Source organism: Phyllostomus discolor, chromosome 6, assembly GCF_004126475.2.
Source record: "Phyllostomus discolor isolate MPI-MPIP mPhyDis1 chromosome 6, mPhyDis1.pri.v3, whole genome shotgun sequence".
Taxonomy (NCBI): domain Eukaryota; kingdom Metazoa; phylum Chordata; class Mammalia; order Chiroptera; family Phyllostomidae; genus Phyllostomus; species Phyllostomus discolor.
This window is the reverse complement of record NC_040908.2, coordinates 40,541,981-40,558,030: the sequence shown is the minus strand read 5'-3', so window position 1 is coordinate 40,558,030 and position 16,050 is coordinate 40,541,981. Positions and strand designations below refer to the sequence as shown.

The 16,050-nt window shown below is 37.8% G+C and overlaps 1 protein-coding gene and 2 pseudogenes across 1 annotated transcript in view; 1 reads left to right on the top strand and 2 right to left on the bottom strand.

The window, feature by feature from the left end:
- USP34 (ubiquitin specific peptidase 34) overlaps positions 1–16,050 on the top strand; it is a 220,960-nt gene that overhangs the window by 60,929 nt on the left and 143,981 nt on the right. Inside the window, 4 exon segments of the mRNA XM_028516659.2 lie at positions 10,140–10,152; positions 11,183–11,261; positions 11,351–11,397; positions 11,400–11,435. Of these exon segments, the coding sequence (XP_028372460.1) occupies positions 10,140–10,152; positions 11,183–11,261; positions 11,351–11,397; positions 11,400–11,435 (175 nt within the window).
- Positions 1,167–1,622, bottom strand: LOC114500073 (annotated as a pseudogene).
- LOC114500839 lies at positions 4,785–7,140 on the bottom strand (annotated as a pseudogene).

Sequence of the window (16,050 nt, the reverse complement as noted above, 5' to 3'; positions counted from 1 at the left end):
CTGACTGGGCGGTCAAACCTAAAACCTTGGCATACTGGGACCATGCTCTAACCAACTGAGCTACCCAGCCAGGGCCCTCTAGTTCTATCCATTATTCAAAGTAGGGTATTGAAGTCTGTAACCCTAGTGGATCCTCACTCTGTGGATTTCATATTTGTGAATTTGCCTCTTTGCTGCAATTTATTTGTAACCTGAAAATGAATAATTATAGTTCTTTTATTATCATTTGTGGAAATGTAAAGAGCAATAAAAAAATACGAGTCTCTAACATGGCACATTCTCAAATGAAGTTAGATAAAGCGATGCTCTTTGTTATTTTAGTGCTGGTACAGAGGTGACCAGAGGGGTGGAAATGGTGAGAGGCTATGCAGTATAATGTAATAATGGGAGAAGCTCTGGCTCTGGGACCAGTTGGATGGGATATGAATCCCAATTCCAGCACCTGTTAGTAGGGCAGTCTCAGAAAAGTCACTTAAATACTTCTGAACCTCATTTTCTCTTTTTTGAAACAGAGAACATAGAATCTGCTAAGGTAAGTTGTTTTTAGGATTTAAAATTCAAGGACTGAGAAGTATTAGCTAATGCAGTGCAGCCTGTAGCTACTTTACAGAATATAACTGCTACAAGTAACAGAAGTAGTGGCATTTGTCTTTTTCTGCCTTCAATTCTGTGGTGTACACACACAGAAACACACAATGGAATAATAATCAGCCATCAAAAAGAGTGAAATCGCCCTGGCTGGCATAGCTCAGTGGATTGAGCGCGGGCTGCGAACCAAAGTGTCAGAGGTTCGATTCCCAATCAGGGTACATGCCTGGGTTGCAGGCCATGACCCCCAGCAACCACACATTGATATTTCTCTCTCTCTCCCCCTCCCTTCCCTCTCTAAAAATAAATAAATAAAATCTTTAAAAAAAATTTAAAAAAAAAAGTGAAATCTTGACATTATGGAAAAAATGGGTGGACCTTGAGGGCATTATGTTAATTGAAATAGAGGAAGACAAAAACTTCGTGATCTCACTTATATGCTTCAAAAAACAAAACAAAAACAAAAAGCTACCCATCTCATAGATACAGAGAACAGATTGGTGGTGTCAGTGGCAAGGTGAGGGATAAAGTGGGTTAAGGGTATCAAAAGGTATAAAATTTCAGTTATTTTTTTTTCCTTTTAACTATTTTTATTACTCAGAAAAGCTCCATTTTTTATTTAGCTTTTTGACTCTGTGCTTGTGCCTTCAATACTTTCACAACAATTTTCTGCTCCTCAATAAGGAAAGCATGCTTGATCCTGTCACGGTCACACTTGGCACACATGGATCATAGTACATGATCCATAGCACACAGGCACACATAGGCCCTGCTGACATGTTTTTTCGTTTTAGACAACCTCATTAGAACTTTAGGTCTAAAAGCATGAACCCCACGAAGTCGGCCTGGGCACACGCCACATGCAGATTTTGGTGCCTTCCCAACCTTTTTGGTGTAAAGGTAAACGATTCTATTGCCAGGGGTTCGGGACAGCCTAGTTTTGTTAGAGGCTGTATTGTAGGACAGCCTCCGACGGTATGTCAAATGCTGGACCATTGTGAATACCTAATAACACCGTTCCCGGAAGAGCTAAAATTTCAGTGATAACATAAGTCATGAAGATATAATGTCCCACATGGTGACTATAGTTAATACTGTATTGCCCATTTGAAAGTTGCTAAGGGCATAGATTTTAAAAGTCCTCATCACAAGCAAAAATAATATTTTTGTAACTATGGTGACTTATGTTAACTAGACCTACTGTGGTGATCATTTTGTAATATGTACAAATATTGAATCATTATGTTGTACACCTAAAACCAATATGTTATGTCAGTTATACCTCTTTAACAAAGGAGCTGTTAGAAAAAAGAACCAAATAAAAGAAAGCAACATGAAGACATTTTAATACCCAATGAAAGATGTCTCTTTCTTCTGAGAGAGTGGGGTGATTGGAAGGCTGCCAGTGGTTTATGATCACATTTTTACATGTGGGGAAAAGCCTCCCTTTCATTGCCCTGACAGAACTAGGGACTTCAAAACTAGTTTTAGTTCTGTGAAACATTTGTCTTTAAAGGAGTTCTGCAAATGGATTATAGAACAAATTGTGTACCTAAAATTATTATATAAAATTTGCATTTAATCAAACCTTCTGTCTCCTTCCAGTCAAAAACAAACAGAAAATCACATTATTTCAGTGAGTCATTCTTCTAAATAGAAGCTACTCTAAAGCCCTGGCTGGCGTAGCTCAGTGGATTGACCGCCGGCTGGGAACCAAAGTGTCCCAGGTCCAATTCCCAGCCAGGGTACATGCCTGGGTTGCAGGCCATAACCCCCAGCAACCGCACATTGAAGTTTCTCTGTCTCTCTCTCTCTATCTCCCTCCCTTCCCTCTCTAAAAATAAATAAATAAAATCTTTAAAAAAAAAACAAAATAAGAAAACATTCTATAATAATTTTTAAAAAAAGAGAAGCTACTCTAGGATGCACTTGATGCTAATGAAATGCTCTTTTTACCCAAGAAAGCAATGGGAGATAACAATTTTTTTAAAGATTTTATTTATCTATTTTTAGAGAGGGAAGGGAGGGAAATAGAGAGAGAGAAAGAGAAACATCAGTGTGTGGTTGCTGGGGGTTATGGCCTGCAACCCAGGCATGTACCCTGGCTGGGAATCAAACCTGCGACACTTTGGTTCGCAGCCCGCGCTCAATCCACTGAGCTATGCCAGCCAGGGCTACAATTTTTTAAAAAAGAAGATTCGAGGTTCAGTATTATCTAATTCAGTACAGCAACTTTATAAAATATAACTGCCATGAATAGCAACAATTAGCTGTAGCATTGGTCTTTTTTTTAATAAGCAGTATGTTTTAAAGTTGTTTTTCAATTACAGTTGTCCCAATTTTTCCCCATTGCTCTTCCCTTTCCCAGCCCCCTCCCTATGCTCTCACAGTCAGTCCCACCCTGTTGTCCATACACATGGGTCCTTTATATATATGTTCCTTGACTAGACCCTTTCCCTTCTTTCTCCTGTTATCCCTTTCCTCTGATCACTGTCAGTTTGTTACTCTTTCCATGTCTCTGGTTCTGTTTTGCTCATTTGTTTGTGTTGTTCATTAGGTTCCACTATAGGTGAAATCATATGGTATTTGTCTTTTGCCATCTTGCATATTTCACTTAGCATAATACTCTCCAGTTCCATCCATGATGTCCCAAAGGGTAGGAGTTCCTTTTTTCTTTCTGCTGCATGGTATTCCATTGTGGTGTATAAACACCACAGGTGTTTGATCCACTCTTTTACCGATGGGCACTTAGGCTGTTTCCAGTACTTGGCTATTGTAAATAATGGTGCTGTGAATGTAAGTCGTGCATGGGTTCTTTTGAATTGGTGTTTCAAGATTCTTAGGGTATAATCCCAGCAGTGGGATCATTGGATCAAAAAGCAGTTCCATCTTTAGTTTTTTGAGGAAATTCCATACTGTTTTCCACAGTGGCTGCACCAGTCTGTATTCCCACCAACAGGTGGAATACAAACTGTATTCCCGCCACCAGGGTTCCCTTTTCTCCACATGCTCTCCAGCATGTGTTATTTGTTGATTTATTAATGATGGCCATTCTGACTGATGTGAAGTGGTATCTCATTGTGGTTTTAATTTGCATCTCTCTGATGACTAATGACGTTGAGCATTTTTTGATGTGTCTGTAGGCCCTCTGTATGTCCTCCTTCGAGAAGTGCTTGTTCAGGACCTTTGCCCATTTTTTAATTAGATTGTTTATCTTCTTGGTGTTGAGTCATGAGTTCTTTATATATTTTGGAGATCAAATCCTTGTCTGAGGTATCATTAGCAAATATGTTTTCCCGTACAGTTAGTTCTCTTTTCATTTTGCTGATGTTTTCTCTAGGTGAACAAAAGATTATTAATTTTGTGTAGTCCCATTTGTTTATCTTTCCCTTACATCCAATGCCCTAGAAGATATATCGATGAAGATATTGCTGCGTGTGATATCTGCCATTTTGCTGCCTGTTCTCCTCTAGGATTTTATGGTGTCACAACTTATGTTTATTTTTCATGTATCTTGAGTTTATTTTGGTGTATGGTGTAAGTTGGTTGTCTAATTTAATTTTTTTTGCATTTACCTGTCCAGATCTCTCAGCACCATTTATTGAAGAGGCTATTTTTGCTTCATTTAATGCTTCTGCCCCCTTTGTTGACTATTAATTGACCATAGAGAGCTGGTTTTGTTTCTGGGCTCTCTATTCTGTTGCATTGATCTCTGTGTCTGTTCTTTTGCCAGTACCAGATTGTTTTGATTACAGTGTCCTTGTAATATAATTTGATATCAGGTATTGTGATCCCTCCTACTTTGTTCTTCTTTCTCAAAATTGCTGAGACGATTTGGTGTTGTTTATGGTTCCACATACATTTTTGAAATATTTGTTCTATATCTCTGAAATATGTCATTGGATTTTGATAGGGATTGTGTTGAATCTATCGATTGCTTTGGGTAGTATGGACATTTTAATTATATTAATTCTTCCAATGCATGGACACAGTATATGCTTCCATTTATTTGTGTCTTTATTAATTTCTTTCTTTAGTGTTCTGTAGTTTTCCAAGTACAGGTCTTTTACCTCCTTGGTCAGGTTTATTCTTATGTACTTTGTTTTTCTTGTTGCTTTGTCTTTTTCTCTCTTGAATTCTGTTGTTTTTACTTAATGTATTTTGGGAGTTTTTATTAGTTTCATATATGTTTATAGTTGTTATGCACCTGATAATTGCACCCTTTTATCACTGTGAAATTTTCCTTTGTTTCTTTAAAACATTTGTTGGCTTAAAGTTTATTTTGTTTGATGTTAGTACTGTATTATACTTCCTATTTTCGTGTCATACCCTTTTCCATCCTTTATGTCTTTTGGAGGCAGCATATAGTTGGATTAAAAAAAAACTAGTCCTGCATTCTCTGTCTTTTGATTGGATTAATTCTTTCACTCTTATGTTGTGTATATACTTGAATGTATATCTGCCATTCTGCTGTTGGTTTTCTATATTCTTCTGTATTTTAAAAATTCTTTCATTGCCTTGTTTTGCAATATGAAGGCATGTCTTAGTATAACATTGAATTTTAAGTCCACTGACTTTTTATGCTTTAAAAATTATTTTCTTTTGTTTTTGAAAAAGTGATTACATTTTGATAGCAAAATATCAATATAAACTCAGATATTTAAAGTTATGTTTGTTTTGTTTTCTGTATTTCCAAGGCCTGTCTGCAAGAATGGTCTGGAAGCATGACATACCAGCATCAAAGAGTAGTTGTGTAACTTAGATATTGGTTTTTACATCAATACCATACCCCACCATTAGAGGGAACAGTGTTCCCTTAAAGAATCTGGGTCCCGTATCTCAGAAGGAGCACCTTGTGTTTGAACATTAACAATCTGAGGCTCAGATCAGTGTCAAAAGATCAAGATCTTCACTGGCCAAATATTGGGCAACTTAAGCTAACAGTGAAACTCTAAAATCTAAAAAACAAAAAACCCAACCCCTGAAATTTATTGTAATGCCCTATGTTAAAGTCACTTGAGTCAATACACTGACCTTATTGGCCACTATAGGTGACTACAACAGTGGCCATTGTAACTTCTCTTCCAAGGATGGCTTCCCTGTGAAAAATGCTTCTGGGGACCTAACAGTGGCATGGTGAGCAGGTGGTCTTGATGCTGACCAGCCCTCCCCTGGGGCTCTTTCCTCCCCCACACTGGCCTGTTCCCTGCCTCCTCTCTCCAGCTGTGCTACTCTTGAATCCAGGGGAGTCTGAGGATTTGCTCAACCTAGGTAATCCACAGTGTCTATAAGTAATTGGCAGTTAGGGACAGGATTATGGGCTTGGCCCATGTTCATCTCAGCCTGGACCTGTGTGTTCAGGACAGAGGTGAGGGTGATGCTAGGTTCATGGGAATGATGCTGGTTGTGACTCTCTATGTCTCAACTAGGTGCTGGCCCCACCTACAGGGACTCAGGACAGATGGTGTCCAGTGTCAGAGATAGGCCTGATGATGGTCGCTCAGAAAAGTAGTCTTCAGGAAGGAAAAAAGGAGAGCAGAGACTGGAGCCCTTTCTGGAACTTGGGAGCTCATGCACCAGGCTCTGGGTCCCAGGCTATGTCCAGGGAGAGGACTTTGATCTCTGGGTCCCCTGCCCACTGTCCTCCACCCAGTGCTGCAATCCAAGTCTCCCACCATAATAGACTCATGTCTGTCTTCTCTGGAGGGAGGCGGGCTAAGTCCCAGGCCGCTCCCACTGCAACCTCTTCATTGCCCTGTAGGCCTGCACAGCCTGCTCTCTCCTCCACCAGGAGCTTCTGTCGGGCCATCAATGGGCCATCAGTGTAGTGGGAGGCTGGGACACACCACCAGAACTCAAAAGCATCCCCAGGATCAGTGATTTCTTGCCAGGCTGGCTCCTGCTCATTCTACTCCTGGCCTTGGGAATTGGCTGGAGGATGTGAGGAAAGGGGGCTGCAGGGCAACCTCCCTAGCTTCATTATGTCTTAGAGCAGCTCCTGCTCCAGCCTCTGCATTGCCTTTTCCTTTCTTCTCTGCTGGACTTTATTCAGTTGCTGCTTCAGGGATGTGTCCGTGCTGCCTGCGCCTTGGGTCACTGGTTTGGCCTTGTTCTTGCTGAGGAAGAGCACGTGCTGGGCCTTCTGCTCCACCCGCTGGACGGAGGCCCATTTGGACTCCCCCTTTCTCTGCTTGAACTTGGGGACTGCGATGTCCGTGTCTATGCTGGAGCTTCCTTGTCAAGCATCCTGCTGAAGGCTGCCTGGGCCTCTTTCTTCTTCTTCTTGCTACCGACAGGGTTTTTCATATCCTGATGGCTTCTCATAATCTCTCGGAGCCAGAAAGGGATTCCCGGTTCATCCTGGTTCTTGGGTTTGCAATTCACTTTATTCTTCTCTTTGCTGCACGGCCTGGGCTGTGGTGCTGAGCGCTGCTTCCCCTCCAGCTTCTGCCTCTACTCCTATGGCCACCCTGGCCCTCAGGCCCCTGCTGTCCCTGTGGGTACTGCCTTGCCTCCCGTTGCCCAGCTTGTGCCATCCCCATGGCCCGCCATCCGGGGAGAAGCTAAACTGAAAGGGCTACCATATATGCATCTTAATTTATTATTGTTTACTTCAGATTTATAACTTAATTCTAGTAAAATTATGGAAATATTGCTTCAGTATAGTTCTATTCCTTTTTTTCTGATCAGAAGCCAGCTGTAATCTAATGTGATTCCCTTGTACATGCTTGCTGCTTTTAATAGTTTGGCTATGATGTGTCTAGGTATGGATTTCTTTGTGTTTATCCTGTTGGATTTGTTGTTAGTTTTGAATTTGTACATGAATATTTTTCATCAAATTTGGGATGTTTGGGTCATAATTTCTTCAAAATTTATTCCTGCTTCCCCTACTCTTTCTGGGAGTCCCCATTATATAGTTTCCAGAGTCCTGAATGGTTGTTACGAATAATATCCAATTTTATGCTTGGTCAGTTATAATTACAGTTCTCAGATATTACAAAACTTCCATGGGTCTCCTTTTAATGTCCTTCAAGAGACTGAAAGAATGAAGTTCATCTTTTAGAATTTTAGTTGTTGAATTGTCTTTTTGTATGTTACGCTAATCAGTTTAGTCATGGATTATAGCTTTTGTAGGACTACCCAGAAAATATCTTTTACCTCAAAGACATCATTAGTAGTTTTATTTTAATGTTTTATCTTTTGAGGCCCATAGCTTTTTAAAAAATCTCTTAAGTGTTTTTTAATTAAATGTAATTCTTCTAAAGACATATAAGAAAAATTAGTTATTCTGTTTTTTAATTACTCAGTTTTTTTAATGTATAATTTAGAGATGAAAAAATTTTGGGATCTTTAACTGTAAATTCTATTTTGAAACCTGTTGTCTTCTACCTACAATTTACCCATCACTACTTCTTTCATGAAATTTTTTTAAAATAGTAGGAATTGGAGAATCTGAGTTGGTCTTTATCTATTAAAGAAATTGAATCAAATTTATAACCTTCTGAAACAGAAAGCACCAGGCCCATATATGTTTACTTGTGAATTCTACCAAATATTTAAGGAAGAAATGATATTACTGTAGTTTCTTTTAGAGGATAGAAGTAGAGGGAATCTTGCTTTACTTACTCTTTGAGTCCAGCATTACTCTAATACCAAAACAAGACAAAGACATTACAAAAAAGCAAAAAGTACATACCAGTATTTCTTATGAACACAGATGCAAAAGCCTTCACAAAATACTAGCAAATGAAACATAACAATGTATAAAAAAGAATTATATACCATAACCAAGTGTGATTTATCTCAAATATGCAGGCTGGTTCAACATTTCAAAATTAATTATCATAATTCATCATATCAATAAACTAAAGAAAAATCACATAGTTACATGAAGAGCATTTGACAAAATCACTCATTTGTGATAAAAACTCTTAGTCAACTAGAAATAGAGAAGAACATCCTCAGCTTGGTGAAGAACATCTACAAAAACCCTACAGCCAACATCATACTTAATGGTGAGAAGCTCAGAGCTTTTCCTCTAAGATCGGGAACAAGAAGAGGATGTCCCTCTTACCACTGCTTTTCTTCATCTTGCTGGAAGTCCTACCTAATGCAATAAGGCAAGAAGCGGAAATGAAAGGTTGCAGATGGGAAGGAAGAGATAAAACTCTTTGATACCAAAACTCTGATAAAAGATACCAAAGAATAAATAAATAGAAAGGTATTTCCATGTCAGTAAATAGACTCAAAATTTTAAAGATATGGTAGCAGTTCCTCCCAACTTCATCTGTAGATTCAGTGTAATCTCAGTTCCAGTAATTTATTTTCAGACTTAGAAACTAATTTTAAAGTTTATATGGAGAGGCAAAAGACCCAGAATAAACAACACAGTATTGAAACGAAAAGCACCAAATTGGAGGTTTTGTACTTCAAGATTTATTATAAAGCTGTAGCAATCAAGATTGTGGTTTTGGTCAAAGAGTAGACAGATCAGTGGAACAGGGCAGAGAGGTCAGACATAGACCCATATAAATATAGTCCATTGTACAATGAAGCAGGGCCAGCCTTTTTAACAAATGGTGCTGAAACAGTTGAACAACCATATGTTTAAAAAAAGAGAATCTAGACACAGACCTTAAACTCTTCACAAAAGTTAATGCAAGTGGATGACACATCTAAACATAAAATGCAAAACTATAAATCTCCTAGAAGATAATATAAAAGAAAACCTAGATGGCCTGGGGTATGATGACTACAGTACCATAATTCATGAAAGACAGAATTGATACACTGTATTTCATTAAAATTAAAAACTTCTGCTTTCCTAAAAACAATGTCAAGAGCATCAGAACACAAGCCATGTGCAGGGGAAAAATATTTGCAAAAGACACATCTGATAAAGGACTATTGTCCAAAATATACAAATAACTCTTAAAACTCAGCAATATGAAAAGTAACAACCTGATTAAAAAATATACCAAAGACTTTTGACAGACATCTCATCAAAAAGATACACAACACAGCTGGCAAATAAGCACATGAAAAGATGCTGCATACCCTTTTTCATCAGGGAAATGCAAATTAAAATAACAATGAGATTCTATTGGTAGAACTATTTAGAATGGTCAAAATCTAGAGTACTTACACCACCAAATGCTGACAAGGATGTAGAGCAACAGAAGTCTCATCCATTGGTGGTGGGAATGCAAGAAGACACAGCTACTTTAGAAGACAGTTTGATAGTTTCATACAAAGGTCAACATCCTCTTATCACATGACATGATCCAGCAATCATACTCCCTGATATTTACCTAAAGGAGTGGAAAACTTATGTCCACACAAAAACCTGCACATGGATTTTTATATCAGCTTTATTCATAATTGCTAAAATCTAGAAGAAACCAACAATCATTGATAAATTGCAAACAAATGGATAAATCTTATGTTGAGTGAAAAGCCAGATTTAAAAACTTTTGAGTACATACTGTGTCACTTTGTTTTATGCCTAAAGTTCTAGGAAATGAAACCTAATCTCTAATAATAGAAAGCAGGTCATTAGTTAGGGTATGGGGTTGTGAGGCTGAAAAGGGGGTGGATTACAAAAGGGCATGGAGAAACTGGTTGATTATGTGTTTGTTGTCTGGATGGTGCTGATGGATTCACAGATGGATACTTAAGCTTTAACTCATCAAACTGCACACATCAAATACGGGGAGCAGTAAAAGTAGATTTAGAGTTGTTCCTCTGGAAAATAATACAATAATTAAATAATAATGCAGGAATTGACTGTTTCACATACAACTGTAAACCTACTTTTGCTCCACCCTGTATGTTCAGTTTATTAGATGTCATGTATGTTTCAAAGCTGTGAAAGATAACTGATAAACCCACACTACCTTATTGGTAGAACTAACAGAAGAGGTTAATTTGTATGCTAGTGAGAGAGTTATTCCTCCACAAAATGAGTGGATCTTGAAAAATGAAGGGTAACCTAAAACTGTTCCAACATAAAAAAATTTTTTTGAAATGGAGGAAAATATATTGGTTAATGTAACTAAGTTGTTATGAACGATCAGGAACTATCACTTACTATTTTTTGACATTAGTGGAATCTTCATCAGTATCAGGCAAGAGATGTGCAGTTTGGCTTGAAGATAATTTTTTTTTTCATCATTTGCTAATCTACTTTCCTGATGGTACCTACTGTAGAGGTTATATTGGAAACCCTTCCCTGACCACTTCAGGTGCCTACTAATAGAAATTGAAAGTGGGAAGGCATTGTCTTTGAGCAGAAAAATATATCACTTAATTATGTTAGCAGTTGGTATTCTCTCCTTTGTACCTGGTTTAAGTTGTTTCTCTTTCTAGAATTTTTTTTTGCTTGTTTATAAAGTTAGGTTAATATTACCATCTCTTATATTTTGTTATTCTTTGTGTAATACTCTAAATAGTTGTGTATAGTCATTGCTTTATAATTTGTATGTGAACACATTTAGTTTTTCAGCTCTGTCTACCTTTAGACATGGGAAAGAGTGATACTAATTTTTTAAATGTATTCACTGTTTTATTATTTGATTTAGGTCAATTGCAAAAGGAACTTGCAGACTGGCTTATAAGCAACAATGTAGTAGAGCATATATTTGGACCAAATTTACATATTGAGGTTTGTGGATGTTTAGGACTTCTCTGTTTTTATTAAGACAGAAGACTATTTTAAAAAATTAACTATAATAAGTTTTTCTTTTTCCAGATTATCAAACAGTTGCCAAGGTGATTTTGAATTTTTTGGCAGCTGAAGGGCGGGTTGAGTTACTCAGCACATTGATTGCATTTGGGCTGCAGCACAGGTACTATTAACAGCTCACATTTATTGAGTGCTTCCTCGTTATGTGTTCTAAGTGCCTATTCCCCTATGAGACATGGAAAAAGTTAGGAGCGAAACATAGGGAATCTGACTTCTAGAGTCCAAGTCTTATTACTATATTACTGGTAAAATGAAAGGAAATGAGCTCTTGCCAGTGTGACTCAGTTGATTGGATGTCACCCCTCAAACTTAAATGTCGCTGGTTTGATTCCCAGTCAGGGCACATACAGAAGGTAGCAGATTGATGTTTCTCTCTCACATCGATGTTTCTTTTCCCTCTCCTTTCCTTCCCTTCCTCTCTCTCTAAAACATCAGAAATGAAAATTTATTTTAAAAAATTAAAGGAAATTAGTTGATTGGGGATTCTTAACGAAACTATTTGGTTTATTGAGAAACATTTTTCTATTTTTTTTTTTTTTTCATTTATATACTGAATCCTTTCAAGAATGTTGTATTGGTATATTTTCTGTTTTCTTTTTTAATTTAATTTTTGAATAGGCATATATCCTCATGGTTCAAAATATAAAAAGTAAATAAATATAAAAGGATATATTACATGTTTTCCTATTCCTGCCCCTGTCTCCCAGGCATGCAGTTCTTACCCTCTCAGGTGCTTCATGGATTTTCTATACAAATAGCTAATTATAAATATTTTTCTTCCCTTGTCGTCTTTTCCACAGATGTTGAATATTAAATGGACTTGTCTTTTTTCACTTAATTTATCCTGGAGATTATTCCCTATCAATATATCAAACTTTCTTTTTAAAGATGCCATAGTATTTCATTATATGCATGGCACTGTAATTTATTTAACCATTTTTTTTCCATAGGTCTTATTTTACCGCAATCTTTTCTATTATACAAATGATACAATAAGTAGCTTCTAACATAGTCATTTCATCCATGTGTACATATTATGTAGGATTAGTTCCTACCTATAAATAGAATTGTTAGGTTACAGCATATGTGTAATTTACTTGTGGTAGATAATGGTGTGGTGGCACATTTCCTGCATCTTATTTTATTATTTATTTATTTATTTATTAAAGGTAGTATTTCTTTTTTTTAAGATTTTGTTTATTTTTAGAGACACGCACACACACACACACGCACACACATCAATGTGCAGTTGCTGGGGGCCGTGGCCTACAACCCAGGCACGTGCCCTGACGGGGAATCGAACCCTCCATACTTTGGTTCTCAGCCCGCATTCAATCCACTGAGCTATGCCAGCCAAGGCTTATTTTATTTTATTTTATTTTATTTTTTTAAGATTTTATTTATTTATTTTTAGGGAGGGAAGGGAGATCGATAGATGATAGATAGATCAATGTGCGGTTGCTGGGGGTTATGGCCTGCAACCCAGGCATGTACCCTGGCTGGGAATCGAACCTGGGACACTTTGGTTCCCAGCCTGCATTCAATCCACTGAGCTATGCCAGCCAGGGCTTTTATTTTATTTTCTAAGATATTATTTATTTCCGCCCTGGCTGGCATAGCTCAGTGGATTGAGCACGGGCTGCGAACCAAAGCGTCCCATGTTCGATTCCCAGTCAGGGCACATGTCTGGGATGCAGGCCACGGCCCCCAGCAACCGCACATTGATGTTTCTCTCTCTCTCTCTTTCTCCCTCTCTTCCCTCTCTAAAAATAAGTAAATAAAAATCTTTAAAAAAGATATTATTTATTTCCTTTTTAGAGAGTGGGGGAAGGGAAGAAGAGAGGGGGAGAATCATCAGTGTGTGGCGGCTGCTTGAGCGTGCTCCCTACTGGGGGCCTGGCCTACAAGCCAGGCATGTGTCCTGACCAGGAATTGAACTGGCAACCCTTTGGTTTGCAGGTCAGTGCTCAATCCACTGAGCCACACCATCCAGGGCATCCTTTATTGTCAATACATTGTGTTCTAAAACTTGTTGATATTTGCTAAACTGATGAATAAATGGTGATATCTTTGATATTTTAAATTTGTATTTCTTTTATATGAATCAAGTTGAAAATCTTGTATTTAAAAACCATTTTTGTGTTCTTTTCTGAGACTGTTTATAGAGTATTTGTCATTCTCATTTTCATTACATGAAATTGGCATTTTGTCTGTTATGAGTTACAACTGTATCTACTTTGTTGTCTTTAGCTTTGTTTACATTGGCTTTTGCTGATTATTTTCAAGCTTTTGGTTTCAAATTTGTGGTTGGATTTTTGTGTGGTCTGTGGATTTTGAACAGTTATGGGATTTGTGTATAAAATTTACTATTTAAGTAAACAAAATATCTAAACTGTTATTTTAAACTCTTAAAAGTGAAATATCCACCAGAATACAGTAATTATATTTGAAAATTACATATATGAAACAAGTCTGTGAGTTTTATAGCTTCTTACTACTTATTAAATATGTGAAAATATTAGATTAGTTACTGTTACAAGTAATAGTAATGTGTTATAATAAAATATACAAAAGATACAGTTGCACATTCTTGTAATTGATACGCTTGATCTTTAAAATGTTTTTACAATAAAATTAAAATAAAATATTGTTTTTTAAATTATATTTTATTGTTCTGCTGTTATATTGCCCCAGTTTTTCCCCTCTATATTTCCCTCTACCCTGTACTTCCCTATCTTCCAGCATTCCCCCCCAGCCCCTTAGTTCCTGCCAATGGGTTGTACATATAAATTCTTTGGTTTCTCCATTTCCTATACTATTCTTACTACAATCCTGTCTACTTAATGTCTACTATTTACACTTCTTATTCTCTGTACCTTTTTACTCCTATACCTCTCCCCTCTTCTCCTCCCTGCTAACACTCCCTGTGATCTGCATTTCTACGATTCTGTTCATGTTCTAATTGTTTGCTTAGATTTAGTTTTTGTTTTTTAGGTTCAGTTGTTGATAGATGTGAGTTTCTTGTCCTTTTACTGTTCATAGTGTTCATGGTGGGAGCAGTGCTGCTTTTTTTTCTTAGATAAGTCCCTTTCACATTTCATATAGTAAGGGCTTGGTGATGATGAACTCCTTTAACTTGACCTTATCTGGGAAGGACTTTATCTGTCCTTCCATTCTAAATGAAAACTTTGCTGGATAGAATAATCTTGGGTGTAGAATAATCTTGGGTAATCCTTGCCTTTCATGACTTGGAATACTTCTTTCCAGCCCCTTCTTGCCTGCAAGGTTTCCTTTGAGACATCAGCTAATAGTTTTATGGGAACTCCTTTGTAGGTAACTGTCTCCTTCTCTCTTGCTGCTTTTAAGATTCTCTCCTTATCTTTAATCTTGGGTAACTTAATTGTGATGTGTCTTGGTGTGTCCCTCTTTGGGTATAATGTCTTTGGAACTCTCTGAGCTTCCTGGATTTCCTGGAAGTCTTATTTCTTTTGCCAGATTAGGGAAGTTCTCCTTCATTATTTTTTTAAGTGAGTTTTCAATTTCTTGCTGTTGTTGTTCTCCTTCTGGCACCCCTATGATTCAGATGTTGGAGCATTTAAAGTTGTCCCAGAGATTCCTAAGCCTCTCCTCATTTTTTTGCATTCTTGTTTTTTCATTCTGTTCTTGTTGAATTTTTATTTCTTCCTTTTGCTCCAGATCATTGATTTGAGTCTCCCAGTTTCTTTCTCTTCACTGTTGGTTCCTTGTATACTTTTTTTTATTGCACTTTGGATAGCCTTCATTTCTTCCTTCATTTTGAGAGTGAACGCAATCATTTCTGTGAGCATCCTGATTACCAGTGTTTTGAACTCTGCATCTGATAGGTTGGCTGTCTCTTTGTTGCTTAGTTGTTTTTCTGGAGTTTTGATCTGTTCTTTCATTTGGGCCATATTTCTTTGCCTCAGTGCAGCTATTGCATTGTAAGGGACAGAGCCTTAGGTATTTGCCAGGGTGGGCAACCCACATCACTGTGTTGTGATGCTGTATGTGGGGAAGGGGTCCGAGAGGGAGCAGTGCTGCTTGCTCTGCTCTCAGCTGGCTTTCAGTCACTTCCTCTGATACCCATAAGCATATTGTGTCCTTCTGGTACTAATTCCAGGGTGGGTGGGTTTCTGTACATTCTAGGATCCTTGGCTCTCTCCAATGTACTTTCCTGTTAGGATGGGAGTTTCTTCTGATGTTGCAGTTGCCACATGTTCTTATAGCCAGTGGTTTTTGAGGCTTTAGTTTCCTATACTGGAATGCTTTTTGGGTTGTGCTTTCTGTCTTGTTCCCCAGTTGTTCCACCCAGTTTATCCACATGGAAATCTGGGACTGCCAGTTGCCGTCTCACCCACCCAGTACTCCAGCCACAGTGTTGCTGGGCATCCTCTCCACACCAGCTGCCTGTCTCTGCCCCTCCTACTGGTCTGAATGAATGTTTCTTTAACTCCTTGGGTGTTAGATTTCCATACAGTTCGATTTTCTGGCTGTTCTGGGGTTATTTTGTTTTTAAATTTGTTGTCCTTTTTTTGGTTGTGTGAGGAGGCAAAGTGTATCTATGTACGCCTCCATCTTGGCTGAAATTTTATTTTTGAATGCACACTGATGCGACAGCATTCACAATACACTAACAAAATAGTTTTGAATGAAGTTCAAGACAACTCAGTGCTACTAGAGTCATGTTAGGGAAAAAACCA